The 16571-nt window shown below is 44.6% G+C and overlaps 2 protein-coding genes across 3 annotated transcripts; one reads left to right on the top strand and one right to left on the bottom strand.

Annotated features, from left to right (window-relative positions):
* The first annotated feature begins 260 nt into the window (after positions 1–260).
* On the top strand, positions 261–6029 carry LOC133010706 (E3 ubiquitin-protein ligase TRIM65-like). 2 transcript variants are annotated; one of them, XM_061078321.1, is made up of 8 exons: positions 261–647; positions 1190–1285; positions 1450–1683; positions 1776–1932; positions 2044–2085; positions 2296–2358; positions 3111–3349; positions 4529–6029. In XM_061078321.1, the coding sequence occupies exons 1-8, from the start codon at positions 309–311 to the stop codon at positions 4829–4831; spliced, it is 1473 nt and encodes a 490-aa protein (XP_060934304.1). In that variant the 5' UTR covers positions 261–308; the 3' UTR covers positions 4832–6029. The 2 variants fall into 2 exon arrangements, with proteins under 2 accessions (XP_060934304.1, XP_060934303.1); XM_061078320.1 differs by having other exon boundaries at positions 1773–1932.
* LOC133010548 (histone H3.v1-like) lies at positions 5626–11582 on the bottom strand. The gene is made up of 8 exons (XM_061078138.1): positions 10309–11582; positions 9695–9803; positions 8889–8960; positions 7320–7446; positions 7015–7121; positions 6713–6928; positions 6437–6631; positions 5626–5771 (listed from the first exon to the last, which is right to left on the bottom strand). The coding sequence occupies exons 1-8, from the start codon at positions 11580–11582 to the stop codon at positions 5733–5735; spliced, it is 2139 nt and encodes a 712-aa protein (XP_060934121.1). The 3' UTR covers positions 5626–5732.
* Between the last annotated feature and the right edge of the window lie 4989 nt (positions 11583–16571).

Below are 16571 nucleotides of genomic sequence, written 5' to 3'. Positions count from 1 at the left end.
GGTCCTGTTGGTCCTGTTGGTCCTGTTGGTCCTGTTGGTCCTGTTGGTCCTGTTGGTCCTGTTGGTCCTGTTGGTCCTGTTTGTCCTGTTGGTCCTGTTTGACCTGTTGGTCCTCTTTGTCCTCTTTGTCCTCTTTGTCCGTTGGTCCTGTTTGTCCTGTTGGTTCCGTTGGTCCTGTTGGTCCTGTTGGTCCTGTTTGTCCTCTTTGACCTGTTGGTCCTCTTTGTCCTCTTTGTCCTCCTTGTCCGTTGGTCCTGTTGGTCCTGTTTGTCCTCTTTGTCCTGTTGGTCCTGTGTCCTCCAGCTCCCATGGCCCAGCCTCCTCTCAGCATGAACCCGGACAGCTTCACCTGCTCCATCTGTCTGGAGCAGCTCTCGGACCCGGTCACCGTCCCGTGTGGACACAGCTACTGTATGAGCTGCCTGACGAGACACTGGGACCGTCAGTCTGTGTACTGCTGTCCCCAGTGCAGAGCGTCCTTCAGTCCCAGACCCAAACTGGGACGGAACACGCTGCTGGTGGAGATGCTGCAGAGACTCGGCTCCGTCCGGCTGAGCCCGGTCCCCTCGGCTCCTCCTCTGCACCAGAGCTTCGATCACCCCACCTTCGATGTGTCCTCCGTCCGTCCTGAGGGGACCGACGGAGAAGTGAGACGGCTCACAGCTGATTCTGAGCTGTCGTTTCCTCCTTTAGCTTCTCAGCCAATAAGAATAGACACGCAAGCTTAGCAGCTTATTTACAGTAACCAATCATCACTATGTAATGAGATTTAGATAGATAGATAGATAGATAGATAGATAGATAGATAGATAGATAGATAGATAGATAGATAGATAGATAGATAGATAGATTACTTTATTCATCCCCGAAGGGAAATTAAGTCGTCATAGCAACCGGTATATTTGAATACAATAAAATACAATACAATGGAATAAAATAAAAAATATTGAGGTAGAAAGAATAAAAACAGAAACACAAGATAAATAGGTAGATGATGGTAATAGTACTGATGATATGATGGTAATGTTATTGTCAGACAGTATATAAAAATAGTACAGTATATATAGTATATAATATAACATAATATATATTTATATATGATAGTAATTATACCAATGTAATAGCAGTATATAGTAATAATAATCAGTATAATAAAGCTGTTTCCTGTCACGTCTGGTTTCTGCTCCAGCGGCTTGTGGGAAACACCCGGAGACGACTCGCACAGCAGATCCAAGACCGGGAGAAGGAGATTCAGCAGCTGAAGCAAAGTCTGCGTTCATTGTCCGTGAGTAGAAAAAGAAGTTGTATGATATGATGCATTTAAACAAACACAGGAATGTTTAACTTTCTGCTGCCTGGGACTTCACTGTCACCTTTAGTTTCCTTTTTATCCAGAGTTTCCAAACTAAAACAAGGTCAAAAATCTCACTTTTAGTCTGACTGTTTCAGCGTCAGACCAAAGACGCGGTGAAGGACAGCAGCAGGATCTTCTCCGAGCTGCTGGAGTTTGTGGAGCGCCGCCGCGTGGAGGTGAAGGAGCTGATCCGAGCTCAGGAGAAGGCTGAGGCGGCTCGGGCGGAGAACCAGGTGCAGCATCTGGAGCAGCAGGTCTCCGAGCTGAGGAGGAGAGACGCCGAGCTGGAGCGGCTGTCGACCAGTCAGGACCGACACCTGATCTCACAGGTGATGGTGGAAACACATCTCTGAGCTGGTTGTTATCTCTGACTCGTGTTTGAGTTCAGCTCTCACTGCTGCTGCCGTATCTCCTGCAGCAGATGTGTCAGTCGGACCTCGGTCCAGATGTTGCGGGAGCGAACCGCTCTCTGACCATCTGTCCACTTTCCTTCGGGCCTGTGAGACGAGCCATCTCCGAGCTAAAGGAGCAGCTGGAGAGTCTGTATCTCAGAGAATTCCCCAGTATCACCTCTGCAGGTCCGTGAATATTCATCACTTGATTTTAAACATTAAATTATCATGAGAGACGAGTGCATGCAGCTGCTCCGAGGCGTCCCTGGGTAAAGTTCTGCTGTCGTGTTTTCACAGTGAAATCTGTGAACCTCCTGCAGATGCAACAGGTCAACGAAGGTGAGTGAATCTTTAAAACAAGTTATTACATCAGGTAAAATGATTTAAAATATAAATGTGCTGCTGTAACGTTCACAAGACAAACACACGTCTGTAGATCATCAGTTTCTTGTCACTGCTTTGATTTATGTTTAGTTTAAAACCTACTGGGAACGTTGTGTCTCTGGTTTGACTGGTTTCATAGGATTTCTTCTTCTTCTACTCGTGCAGCTGCAGAATCTGGTAAATGTCCAGTCGCCCTGGCTCTGAACAGCAGGAGTGAACTGCTTCAGTGTGAGTCTCATCCACCACACCTTTCATCAGAGTGTTTTGATTCTCTGTATTTATCTGTTTCGGTTTAGTAGGTAAATCGTTCTATGTAATTTAATTTATTTGATCATGTTCTTATTTACACTGAGAATAGTTCTGCCTTAACCCCTTGTAGACAAATGTCGCGAATTTGCCTCAAACCCCATTCTGGTCTTTTTATCCCACTAATGCCTGATGGTGCAAATACTACATATAACATGAAGGTATTGGAAGTACTCTGCTGCCATCTAGTGGTCGGAGTGGAAAATACACACTAGCCCCTTGGTACTGTGCAGCAAAGTTATTTTGAGGTATTAAGCTGTATTTGAAATACTGTGATGATGGAACAGCAATGATTGTGCAGAAACATATGTTGTTATTCAATTTCAAGCAAAAGCAGCATCAATATCATAATCTACATACCAGAGACTGGAAAATGTGTTAAAGTACGGTTATGCCTAATGTCGCCAATTTGCCTCATTCCTTAATTTTATCTATTGTTTATGCTATATTGAAATTAACAATCTCCACTTAATTTAGCATCTGTATGACAGCCAAAAACACAAATAATATTTTTTTTTATATAATTGGAAATTAATTCAGGCAATAAGGGGTTAAATACTCTTCACCTCTGGTTTTATCCCCTCCTTTTATTGAGTATTTTATTATATTGATTGTATGAAAAACAAATGCAGTTGATCACTTGACTGATCAGTTTCTGTTTCTCCTCTTGTCAGACTTCTGTTCTCTTTCTCTGGACCTGTTCACGGCTCACAGGAAGCTCTCCCTGTCGGGGGGGAACCGCGTGGTCAGTAGGAACGGAGAACTCCAGTCGTACCCGGACCACCCGGACCGCTTTGACAGCTGGTGCCAGGTGCTGTGCCGCGAGGGGCTGCAGGGCCGCAGCTACTGGGAGGCGGAGTGGGGGGGGAGCGAGGTGGTGCTGGGCCTCACGTACGAGAACATTCAAAGAAAGGTACTTTTTTATCAAAATGTGTTTTTTAATGATACATGCTTTTTTTAAACTGAGCAACAGCGCCCTCTGCAGTCAGTGGTTGATTCTGTTGGGCTCTGACTGTTTAGTTCCACTGACTGAACTGAAATATTACCCAGAATTCCTCTGCTTCTTAAACCAGAAGAGCTGCTGCTGCAACAAATCCACCAAACTGAGTTCAGAAACTTTCCGGAAACTTTCCACGGGAATATTAAAGCTCGGGAATTTTGGGAATTTTGAAAAAAAAACAAACTACTACGCTTAGCAATAAAAACATCATTCAAAACTCTATTTTAAAGATGTATGGAACGTTGAGTTTCAACCCTCCACTGTGCATTCTTCCATCACATGCACAGATAACTCCCAGCATGCTTCACTCTACAGCAGGGCTATTGAGGCCTGCTGTAGAGAGCAGGACTAGTCAGGTAAGTTTCCATGATATTACTGGGGAAAATATATTAGCATGCTTATTGAGGATTGTTCATCAATTGTAAAATATGTTTACAGATGATTCCAATTGTTTGGCTAACTATTTATATCTCTGGCATTGCATTAGTGTTTATTTACAAACTTTTTTCTCATCTTATTCTACAGAACAATGTCACGTGCACTCTCTCATGTGTGGAGACATTTCACCCCATCCAATGTAGAAGGAAAGGCTGTGTACATCTGCAAATACTGTGCAAAGACCTATGTTAAGAATGACACAACGATGCAGAAGCATATAGTCAAGTGCTCAAAGTTTCCACAGGGCTCAAATCAGCCTATGACACAACAAAATGTTCCAGTTTATTCCCATTAATTCCCGTTAATTCCCATGGAAAGTTTCCAACTTTGAATATTCCCGGAATTTTGCAACCCTATTCAGAACTCTTCATGTTTTAAGAGTTTCCTGCTGAATATTGGAGATAAACTCTGGTTTTTAATAACTCCAGAGTCTTTTGAACTGCTCTCAGCTCAGCTTCACTCTTCAGCTGCAGCTGGTTGTGACAGTTGAAGCTGTGACTCTCAGTCAGTCTCAGTCAGTTCACGAGATGGAACCCAGGGAGAGAAGGAGGAAACTTTCTCCTTGTTCACTCACACATCAAACTCAAAAAAGTAACGTGGTGTTGCTTAGCTCTCGTCGTGTGTCAGATTTGATCGTTGACTCTCTGTCGTCAGGGATCTTCTGACAAGTGCCGACTGGGACACAACTTCCTGTCATGGGGTCTTTGCTGCAGCTCCTCCTCCTTCAGCTTCTGCCATGGCACGGAGAAGAAGGCGTTGGCGCTGGCGGCTTCCAGCTCGCTGTCCCGCCGGGTCGGGGTGTTCCTGGACCACCAGGCCGGAGTGATCTGCTTCTTCATGGTGACGCCCGGAGGAGTGGTCCTCCTGCACAGGGTCACGACCTCGTTCGACCTGCCGCTCTACGCTGCAGTGTGGCTGGGCTCCGACTCCAGTGTCACCCTGTGCACGCTGGACTGACGCAGCACAGACATCCAGACGCTGTGTGGGTCGGTGGATTGAATGTCATTCGGTAAAATTCACTCGAGATACCTCAGATGATAATGAAAGAAACTTATAGTATAGAAAGTAAAGAATATATAGAAAAATGCCAAACTAAGATTTCTGTCCTGAAACAACAATGTGGCATTTTTAATAATTGTAATTGTGTTAAAAATCTAACATATATACTCATATCGATATGCAGGCTTCTATACACTACATTTAACTTTATTAGCCTCACTGTTTATTGTAGTTCAGAATATAAACAAGCCTTTTATTCATTTCCACTTTATTTTGGTGTGTTTTTTATGTGTTTAATTCATCAAATATTGGTTGATGAGTCCGGCTCTAGAATAGATGCCGTTACTTTACTGAAAACTCGTTGTATATAACGTATAAGACTCAAAATAATCAGTGCACGATAAGAAGATGGAAGAATATAAATATCACAGGAGGAATGTTCTGGACATTTTCCTTCTAAACTTCAAACTACATTGTAAGAGACTAATTAATTTTTATGTCATTTAACTTTTTTGATGAAACAAACAACCCACAGTGTTTTACAGTTTGTACATCAGGATTCGTGCCTTAGTAGGAAGACATTTTGAGGGTATTTTCACCTTCATATTATTGAGATGGAAACAGACCAAAACAAATATCTGCTTGTTATCGTCCAACAGGTAAAGTGAGATGTGATCGTTGCTTGAGTGAACTGGTCTGAAAGAACTGGTCTGATATGTAACCTGTGATTTAAAAAACACTTGAGACAAGAGTTCAGTGCTCGACTTGGATTTTAATTATTATTATTAACCGTTAACACAAATCAGCAGAGAAACAAGGCGTGACGAAAGACGGGAACAAAACAAAAAGACAGACGGGATTAGATCTTGTTGAAAGCAGCGACGTCGACACTCTGGATCTGAAACAGAACAAACAGGGAACAGGTGAGACTGGTGTCGTGGAAACAAGATTTAAAATGTATAAACTTTTGTTTACGTCTCATTTATGCAGCAATGTACCGACTGTGCCAGTTTAATAGGTACACCTAACTTCAGGTTGTCTAATACTGATAAATATGATCTTCCTGAAGGTTATAATGTTCAGTTTTTGTATGAACCTGCCTGTCAAACCCAAGTGTCAATTTCAACCATTACAATAAAAAGCAAGTTGACGAAGACGTTCTGAGTTTGTGGTTTTTCAGCCTCGTCTTCACTACAGCAGGTGTTTTATAACACTTCTATTATCTCCTCTGTTCTTAAAGATAAGTCTATCCACACAACCTTCTTCTTTTAAATGATCTCCTTTAAGACAATATAAACCAGCAGGAAGTTGTGATAAAGTTTTACGAGTCAGACGCCTGTGAACGTCAGTAATGTGGTGCTGACGTAGATTCTCAATTCAGCTGCTGACGTATGATTAGAAATATTACTGCTAACCAAACATAGAGAAACCGGTTCTACAGCCACTGTAGCTGTTCCTCATCACAAAGCAACAGTGGACACACAGACATTAGAGTTTTGGAAAACTGATTTGTAAAAAATCCAGAGTGACTTCTGTGGAAACACTTCAAAAACAACTACTTACAAAGTCTTCAAACTTGGTGATCTCCTCCTCCAACAGGTCCGTTCCCACCTTGTCGTCCTCCACCACACACGTGATCTGCAGCTTCTTGATGCCGTAACCCACGGCAACCAGCTTGGACGTGCCCCATAACAAACCGTCGGCCTGGACCGAGCGCACACACTCCTCCAGCTTCCCCATGTCCGTCTCATCGTCCCACTGGGAAATACAGAGAAGGAGAGGGAGGGTAAGAATCGTGGGAGATGTCAACACTTCATTTTGAGTAAATCAGAGTCTTACAGGTTTGACATCCAATAAGATGCAGGACTTGGCGATGAGGGTGGGCTTCTTGGACTTCTTCTCCGCGTACTCTTTCAATCTCTGTTGTTTCAGGTTCTCCGCCTCTTCGTCGTCCTCACTGCCGAACAGGTCGATGTCGTCATCATCCTCCTCCTCATCCTCCTCCTCCTCTTTCTGCTCCTCTGGGGCGCTGGTCTTCTGCTGGACAGACGTGCCCTGAAGGGAGAAGCTTCAGTCACTTTCCTGCAGCTGAAGTCATGGAGGTGATAACTAAAGACGTTGAACTTGATGATGAAACTCACGTTTGTGTAGGGGGCTGAAGGAGCAGGAGCCGAGGTCACGGGTGATTCCTCCAGAACTGCAACTCGGATTTCTAGTTTGGAAAGCGCCGCCCGCAAGTTGTCGACCACTGAAGAGAGAGAGAGTCGAACCAGAGTCATGAGTTTTGGATGTGTGGGGGTCGAGGCCGATATATTAAAAATAAACTTTGCTAACGATTCCTAAGATGTCTAAATGAAATTGAGCCTTAATATTTTAAAGTTTAACCACAAAATATATTATAAATAACTATGGATAAAAAGAAAATACAACAACACAACACACCCACCTTTGTGTAGGCTCTGGTTCTCCAGCTCCAGGCTGTTGATGCGAGAGATGACTTCTCCTTGATCAGCTGCTGCTCCGCTGCTGCTGCTGGTGCTGGTGGTGGGGGTGGGTGTGCTGGTGGGGGTGCTCTGCACGAGAAGATCAGACAGACAACAACATGAATACAGAGACAATCACCTAATGACTGATTTAGTAGCTTTGTCAAACCCAGGGTTGTTAAACTTCAGTGTAAACACACAGCACACAGCGGAGGAGCTGGAGACGGACTCGGACAGAAACACAAGGATGATGAAGCAGCTACTTCCTCTGTATCAGCAACTGTAAATCAAAGATGGGCGACTTGACAGCTTCCAAATGTGAAGCCAGAGCAGTGCCTCCTGGTGGCGGCCTGCAGTACAGGTCATAAACCCCATCGTCTCCATGTTAGCAGGCGGGACAGGTTGTTGATGCAAGTTCAGATTTGAATTATTCTGGGAAGTTTGATTTTGATTAGTTATTTGATGCTATGTAAATGGACTGTAACGTCAGGATTGACAGCTCGGACTGACGTCACCAGAGCAAGATGCAGGTCGATGGATATTCTGGCTTAATTTTTTGTACGGGGGGGGGAAGCAAAGGGGCGTCGTCCATCCTTATTAAGCGTCATTAGTCAGCACTCCACACAGACACGTCTTCTAAAGGTGAACTCTAGTGGACTCAAGGTGGAGCAGGGACAAAGTGTTTGGCAGCGGAGAAGCTTCCACACGACGTCTGCTGGCACTTACACACTTTGGGTGTTGGCTCATGGGAGGTTGAGCCGACTCTCTCTGACACAGTGTTGCCTTCAGCTGGGGGGGGGGGGTTCAGATATGAAAAAGGAAAACACCAGGGAAGAGGAGCAAACTGGATAAAGTACATGATGAAGAGAGAGAGAGAGAGAGAGAGAGAGAGAGAGAGAGAGAGAGAGAGAGAGAGAGAGAGAGAGAGAGAGAGAGAGAGAGAGAGAGAGAGAGAGAGAGAGAGAGAGACAGACAGACAGACAGAGGGAGAGAGAGAGAGAGAGAGAGAGAGAGAGAGAGAGAGAGACAGAGAGACAGAGGGAGAGAGAGAGAGAGAGAGAGAGAGAGAGAGAGAGTTTCGAAAGTCTCTCCAAGCTCAGAAGGTTTGTTTGTCTTCAGCTCAAAAGACAGAGCTCCTTAAAATGTACATGAAACACACAATAACTCAGATGTTGTCGTCAGCGCTGCAAAGGAAACTGTAAAAACTTCTTCATGGACATCAATGGGTTAACACACCAACTACACAACTTCTCTTATCTGCCTCTTATCTAAGTTTGAAAGGTCAACGTGGTAAAAAAAGAGAAGGAGAACTAAGGAAAGTCAAAACGACACGTAGCACTAACACTTACTGTAAAGACCCATTCATGAAATTACACAACGTGACAGCGTAAATCCAAACTTAAGCAAATAAAGCAACACAACTTTGTCACGACAGAATTGAGTCACGAGCATTTTGTCTTTGCAGTTTCACATTATTTCAGACTTTTTGATGTGGGCCAAGAGGAAAGTTCTTATGAACATCGGAAACTTACTCCAGCGAGAGACTTCTGGATGTTTTCCCGAGCTCGTGCGATGTCTTTCAGAATGCTGTTCGCTCCAGCGTCCTAGAAGCAAAGAAACAAGTCCAGGGTTCATACACATTTTGACCAATGATTTTCCATGACTTTTCCATGTCTTTTCAATGACTATAAACCAAATTTCCATGACAGAACATTTTTGAAAATCTCGGTGTATACGCGAAAAAGTGACAAAATTTAGTATTCAAACTAACAATGAGAATTCCAAGGCATACAGTGTACCTTAAATGACACAAACCCAAGTATGCCTGCTTATATTTTGAGCATATTTCTTTAAAAGCATATGAATTATTTAAAACTCAGCGTAAATGAACTAGGGATGGGCATTCGAATAAATAGTCTTAATCGATCGCTGGGAGAATTAACAATCGATTTTCGATTAATCATTTATATTTTTATATTAAAATTCACTATTTATAGGCTATATTAAAATGCAGTGAAAATAGAATAAAATAGTTTTCATTGATGAAAAAATGTAATTTACGAAATTCTTTATGATCAATTAATCGATCTTCTATTAATTATGCCCATCCTTAAAATGAACGACATGAAAATATTATGAAAATAACAAATTTCCATGACTTTTCCAAAACTTTTGGGAGATTAATTTTTTCCATGACTTTTCCAGGCCTGGAAAAACACATTTTAAATTTCCATGACTTTTCCAGGTTTTCCATGACCGTGGGAACCCTGACAAGTCCATGGTTAATTCATCCATGAATAAAAATTTCTGTGTTTACATTTCCAAAATTAATGTCTACCTGAGCTGGTTGTGAGGAGCCGTTCATGTTCTCGTAGAAGCGTCTCTCTGCCTCGTCGTAGCGAGGTTTGTCAAACCAGATCTTCTCCTGGGCCAGAAAGTTCATGGTGCTACAGCGGAAAGAGTGAGGAAGGAGAAAAGAGGGAAGTTTGAACAGGACACAGGAAGTCAGGGAAAAAGAAAAGAAGAATACACATTACTACTAATATAACAGTGAAATTATACTTCATATATTCACAATTATTAGCTATATATCGTATTTTCTTCCCCCATCTGTAAAATTCTTATTCTATATAGTCTTTTATCCCCACCTTCCACAAACAGAGCATTCCAACACAACTTTAAAAATCAAACCTTGAAAAAAAGTAAAGTTGGCAAAACACAACAATGATTTCATACAAACAGTCATTTGAGAAAATTAAAAATCATACTGGAATAAAGAAAGTAAGAACCAAGACGAATGAAACAACCAAAACATAAGAGACCAGGAGAAATAAAACTCACACATCCAAAAAAAAATAAAAAAAGGGGAAACACATGATGGCGTAAAAGAGGAAATCAAAGAAAGATGAACTGAAACGTCTGGAGCGGCTTCATCTCCCAGTTTGCTCATACTTGTCCCCCAGTGGAGCCGTGGAGGCAGCTGCTGAGGCGTCGGCTTCCGGCCTCCGACCCTTCTTCCCCACCACCACGGCTTTATCTCCACTGTAGCCATGGAAACGGCTCTCTGCAGCATCATACCGCCACTTGTCCAGCCACACCCGCTCGCTGTCCGGGTGAAGGAAGTGGCAGACTCCTCCCACCCCCGACGCCTCTTCCTTCTCCGGGACCTCGGCTGGCTCCTCCTCTTCTTGGATCGGGTGCAGGGCATGAAAGATTTCCGCTTTGCCCGGCTGGACCGCCCGTTTCTCCTCCACTGCCTCCTCCTCCTCCTCTTCCTCCTCCACCTCTGCCACCGCTTCCTCCTCCTCCTCTTCCTCTTCCACGAGGCTTTGCGGGTGCTCGCCGTTTCTGGACGAGGAGGCGCAGCTGGAGCGCTTGGAGGAATTGTTGCCGTACAGATTCTGGTAGAAGGCGGCTTCAGCGCGGTCGAACAGTGGTTTCTCCAGCCACACCTCCCTGAGCAGCTCCACCGGGAACCGAGGCAGGCCGTTAATCGACTGTCGACTGGCTGGCGTGACGGCTGCCTGCTGGAGGACAGGGGTCACGGGGGTCACGGGGGTCGCAGGGGTCGGCGCCAGAGATTGGTATCCTTCGTCAGGTGTTCGGGGTGCGGTGGAGCGGTCGGGGGGGGACGGGAGGTCCAGAGAGATTGGAACGGATGGCTCCTCGACGACACGGGGACAGACCACCTGATCGCCGTGGTGGCAAACCGCTCCAGAGACAGACGGAGCCGCGGTCGATGGAGAGTTTGGGTGTTTGCTCGGAGCCGGAGGGGACCGGTTCGACTGGGTGGTCCCGCTGGAGGAACCCGCCAACCAGCACTGATAGAGGCTCTCGGCTCGCTCGTAGACGCTGCGTTCAAACCACACGCTGCCACACTCGGACTGCAGGCCGGTCAGAGCGGCCCGGGGCTCAGACGGCTGCCGGGCCTTTTTCTGTGGCTTCTTCTCCAGAGTCTTGGTCTCGCTGTCGGCCTTCTCTCCGGCGCCGCCCTCAGGGTTAGAGGAGCGTTTCTTGCGGCGGCGGCTCTTGCCACCGCGCTTCCCGTCTCCGTTGGTGCTGCCGCTCTCCGGGGAAGAGGAGGCCGTCTCTTCGTTCCTCTGACCTGATTCGGTCTGGTTCCTACAGCCCGGAGCTGCGTTTGAGGGCCGGTCCACTTGACATTGAGGCTGATCGTGCTCCGACTGATCTGCTGCCGAACACTGGGGGGTCTTCTTAGACATCATCTTTGATCCGTTGCAAGGAAAACAAAAAAGAGAATAACAGGAAGAAGCTTTTGGATTAGTTAAGAGAGACGCAGGAAGGATTAGAAACACACGAAAAAGGGACTGATCTATTTCAATCAGTGTCCGTCGCTGAATTTAGATTTAAAAAGAGATGCATGTATAATACAAAGCAAAACACATGCAGCAAATAGAAAAGAATCCATGCGGATGAACTGAAATGAGCAACAGACCCAAAAGGTACAAGCAGGTCCAGGAACCTCGGGCACTTGTTCCATCCAGAACTATTTCAAACCTTTAATATGAAATCACTCGCAAGCTTAAACAAATCTTGACACAAATGACATGAGAAGGTGCAAGGAAAGAAAGAGATGTTAAAGCTGTCTAGATAAAATGAATTAAAAGCACAAGCTGATGATGGATGAGCACCGACATGCTCCTACATGCAAAGCAGCTGATTCAGCAGATTCTGAGGTTCTCTGAAAACAAATCCCATAAAGAGCAAGCTGTGGTTTGCATGACGCGTCGTAATCCTGTTGCAATACAGGAAATCCAACACAAACACACAGATGAAATGAGTTTGGACACAGTTGTTTCTACTTAATGCTTAAAACCACATTCAAGCTCTTGACTCACCTTGCTTGGTTAAGCCGCTGAGCTCAAACTACGATCAGAGTCAAATGCTCAACACGTTCTTTTCATCCAGTTAACCGCAAGCCATTAAGAAAGAAAATCAACAATCACCACCTTACGAAACAGGCGAGTCAACACAGTGAAAGGTACAAGGACATGTTTGAAGAAATACTCACTTGTCAAATTCTGAATGCAAGATGAGAGGAGAGAAGTTGAGTGTTAAAGATTTGTCCCAAGTAAGAAGTCGGCAAGAAATAAAGCTTTTGGTTTAGGGTGATGATGAATGTGAAGAAATCTAAGACTTTAATATCAAACAAGATCAAATCGATGATCACTTCCTGTTCATTAGTTTTCCTTCTCGCGATTTTGTTTACATTTCTCATTAAAGCAGTTTGGAAAATACTCCTGAGTCTAATAATGTAAAAATTAACAATGATTAAAAGTATTTAACCGCATTTTAAAGATTTCTTTTCCCAACAATTCCCTGGCTGGGCGAGTTTGCAGCGGCCGCTCTTATTGACGACTCAGTTTTTAAGTTGTCATTACTTGTGTTCTGCTGATAGTGTATTTGATTTGCTGGGCCCTATTTTTAGCTACGCATTTGGTGCACTCATATTTCTGCAGCACGACTGTGGGATCAACTCAAAATAAGCCGCAGCGTGTTTTAATTTTAATTCATTTAAATAAGACAAATCTGTCGAGTCTGGAGGCTTAACTCTTCAATACGTCAAAGAAAAATTGAATAAATTACTTAACAAAACGTTCAGATATCTTGGAGAAGAAAAAACACAGGTGTTTTGATTCAGATCTCTGAATTTTTAATGTAAAACCCAAATATCCAGGTTGTGTTTCAAGTCCCCGTCCATAAATCCATCTATATTCTACTGCTTATCCAGATAAGGGATGTGTTAATGAGTAATAAATGATATAATTTGTAATTATGATTATATACAGCAGAGAGGGACTGACAGAAACGTGATAAGATATCAATAAATCCATGTATTTTACAAAAAGCACAAAGAAAATCATGTTAAAGGTTAAAGATATTGCCTGGAGCAGGATTTATTATTTCAATATCTTCAAGGACTAATTATAATAGTTTAATTATTGAATTGCTCAGTGGATCTATTTATCCATATATGTTCTGCTGTTTATCGATGCACAGGTTGTGTTTGATGAGTATTATTGCAGAAATGTGACAAAATAAAAATACATTCATGCATTTTGCAGCTGAACATGATATTAGGAGTGAACACCACAGGTTCGAGTCCCCTGGAGCCTGAGAGGAGATGGAACCAGTGACTTCACAGAACATGGAGGATTAAACTGGTTCCCATGAGGTCAGCTCCAGTTCCCAGACTCCACAGAGAACACACACACACACACCAGGGCCGGGTCTAGGCAGGGGCAAGAGGGGGCCTGGCCCCCTCAAATAAATGTTGTGCCCCCTCAAACTAAATCCCAATTTATAATAATAATAATATAATAAAGCACAATGCCCCCTCCAGATTTGTGGCTGCCCCCTCATACATGCCTGTCTAGACCCGGCCCTGACACACACACACACACACACACACACACACACACACACACACACACACACACACACACACACACACACACACACACACACACACACACACACACACACACACACACACACACACACACACACACACACACACACACACACACACACACACACACACACACACACACGTGTAAAGACGTGTTACTGACTCACGTCCTGTCAGTAACACGTCGTCATGTAAGCTAACAGCAACATTAGCTTTGGCAGCATGTTCAATTAGCTGTGATGCAGCTCTGTCACCGGAAGCTTAACATGACACACGTAACATATTCATAATAATATGATTATGTAATACATATTTAATAACTGCTTCTGTTTGAACACGTGACCCCAAAGCATTGGTTTTCATTGTAAACCTTTAAAACGCCAGTGCCGGTTAGCATTAGCATTAGCACTAGCTAGCCTGTCCAGTTCAGCTAGCCGCCTGCTAGCCTTCCTCGGCTAACAGGAGCCGAGTCCCTGCGCAACATTAAACACACAATATACAATATCATGGTGTCACCACAACGTGTTCGAGTCCCTGCGGTGACACACCCGCTGGACCACAGACTGTCAGGCTGCGTTACTTACTGTTGAGGGTTCGAGTCCGCGAGGAAGGTGGATGACACGCGTCTCTAGAGCAGAGTGAGGAGGAGGAGGAGGAGGAAGAGTAAGAGGAGGAGGAGGAGGAGGAAGAGTAAGAGGAGGAGGAGGGAGAGGTGACTGATCTGTGAGAGAAGGAGGAAGAGAGCAGAGGTTAGGGATCTGTGAGAGGAGGAGGAAGAGGAAGAGAGAGAGCAGAGGTTAGGGATCTGTGAGAGAAGGAGGAAGAAGAGGAAGAGGAGGAGTAAGAGAGCAGAGGTTAGGGATCTGTGAGAGGAGAAGGAAGAGGGAGAGGTGACTGATCTGTGAGAGGAGGAGGAAGAGGGAGAGGAGGAGGAGAGCAGAGGTTAGGGATCTGTGAGAGGAGAAGGAAGAGGGAGAGGAGGAGGAGAGCAGAGGTTAGGGATCTGTGAGAGGAGGAGGAAGAGAGCAGTGGTTAGGAATCTGTGAGAGGGGGAGGAGGAAGAGGAGGAAGAGGAAGAGAGTAGAGGTTAGTGATCTGTGAGAGGAGGAGGAAGAATAGGTGACTGATCTGGGATAGGAGGAGGAAGAAGAGGAGCAAGAAGAGGAGGAAGAAGAGAGGAGAGGTTAGTGATCTTTGAGAGGAGGAAGAAGAAGAGGAGGAAGAGAGCAGAGGTTAGAGATCTGTGAGAGGAGGAGGAAGAAGAGGTGACTGATCTGGGATAGGAGGAGGAGAAAGAAGAAGAGGAGGAAGAGAGCAGAGGTTAGGGATCTGTGAGAGGAGGAGGAAGAAGAGGTGACTGATCTGGGATAGGAGGAGGAAGAAGAGGAGGAGGAGGAGGAAGAGTAAGAGTAGGAGGAGGGAGAGGTGACTGATCTGTGAGAGGAGGAGGAAGAGAGCAGAGGCTAGGGATCTGTGAGAGGAGGAAGAGGAGGAGGAAGAGGACGAGGAGGGAGAGGTGACTGATCTGTGAGAGGAGGAGGAGGAAGAGAGCAGAGGCTAGGGATCTGTGAGAGGAGGAGGGAGAAGAGGAGAAGGAGGGAGAGGTGACTGATCTGTGAGAGGAGGAGGAGGAAGAGTAAGAGGAGAAGGAGGAGGAGGGAGAGGTGACCGATCTGTGAGAGGAGGAAGAGTAAGAGGAGGAGGAAGAGGAAGAGTAAGAGGAGGAGGAGGAAGAGAGCAGAGGTTAGGGATCTGTGAGAAAAGGAAGAGGAGGAGGAGGAAGAGAGCAGAGGTTAGGGATCTGTGAGAAAAGGAAGAGGAGGAGGAGGAAGAGAGCAGAGGTTAGGGATCTGTGAGAGGAGGAAGAGGAGAAGGAGAAGAGGAGGAAGAAGAGGAGGAGGAAGAGAGTAGAGGTACGTGATCTGTGAGAGGAGGGAGAGAGCAGAGACTGATATGTCATCAGATATCTATGTATATATTTATATATCTATATATATATATCGAGATACTCAAATGTGTTTACCTACAAAGGCTATGTTAGTTATAATAAGGCTATGAATCAGATATACATGAATCCATTCTGTCCCACTGAGCCTGAGGGTCGACCCCGGCTGACCTGAGGTGAGAGGCAGCGAATCACAGGGTCAACACACACACACACACACACACACACACACACACACACACACACACACACACACACACACACACACACACACACACACACACACACACACACACACACACACACACACACACACACACACACACACACACACACACACACACACACACACACACACACACACACACACACACACACACACACACACAACCACCGTTTATACTTCCTACTTATCACTTGTTCCCCTATTATCTTCAACCTGTTTGTTAATGTAGTGACATGAATGAATTATAATTAATAAGAACATGTGAATATGCTGGTGAATTTATAAAACTTCATGCATTTGGCACAAGATTCCAAGACATGAAAGTAAAGAAGAACTGAACGTATTTGTTTAGCGGTTTAATGAGGAAACAGCTGACGAGTCTGAAAAACGACAACACAAAAAGTCACTGAGCTGCAAAGCAACAACAATAACCACAATAAGAACAACAACCTCCCTCGAGTTGTGTGAACTGACCGTTCCTGAGGATTTCACCGTTCCATAAATAAATTAAATTAAATTAAATAGAAATAAAGAGGCAACGCACAAAGTCATCCTGTTCACATGACACTTTTATGAAATCAACTCCACACACTTGGCATTTGTCCATTAAT

The sequence above is a fragment of the Limanda limanda genome, chromosome 9 (genome assembly GCF_963576545.1).
Source record: "Limanda limanda chromosome 9, fLimLim1.1, whole genome shotgun sequence".
Lineage (NCBI taxonomy): Eukaryota > Metazoa > Chordata > Actinopteri > Pleuronectiformes > Pleuronectidae > Limanda > Limanda limanda.
This window is presented reverse-complemented; position numbering and strand designations above follow the sequence as displayed.

Excerpts from the sequence above, each read along its gene's own strand:
- LOC133010548 (XM_061078138.1), bottom strand. The coding sequence starts at position 11,582 with ATGATGTCTAAGAAGACCCCCCAGTGTTCGGCAGCAGATCAGTCGGAG. Across the intron at positions 9,804-10,308 it reads ACGGCTCCACTGGGGGACAA|CACCATGAACTTTCTGGCCC; the intron begins GTATGAGCAAAC and ends TTTCCGCTGTAG. Across the intron at positions 6,632-6,712 it reads TCTTATTGGATGTCAAACCT|TGGGACGATGAGACGGACAT; the intron begins GTAAGACTCTGA and ends TGTATTTCCCAG.
- LOC133010706 (XM_061078320.1), top strand. The coding sequence starts at position 309 with ATGGCCCAGCCTCCTCTCAGCATGAACCCGGACAGCTTCACCTGCTCC. Across the intron at positions 1,286-1,449 it reads AAAGTCTGCGTTCATTGTCC|CGTCAGACCAAAGACGCGGT; the intron begins GTGAGTAGAAAA and ends TGACTGTTTCAG. Across the intron at positions 2,086-2,295 it reads GATGCAACAGGTCAACGAAG|CTGCAGAATCTGGTAAATGT; the intron begins GTGAGTGAATCT and ends CTACTCGTGCAG.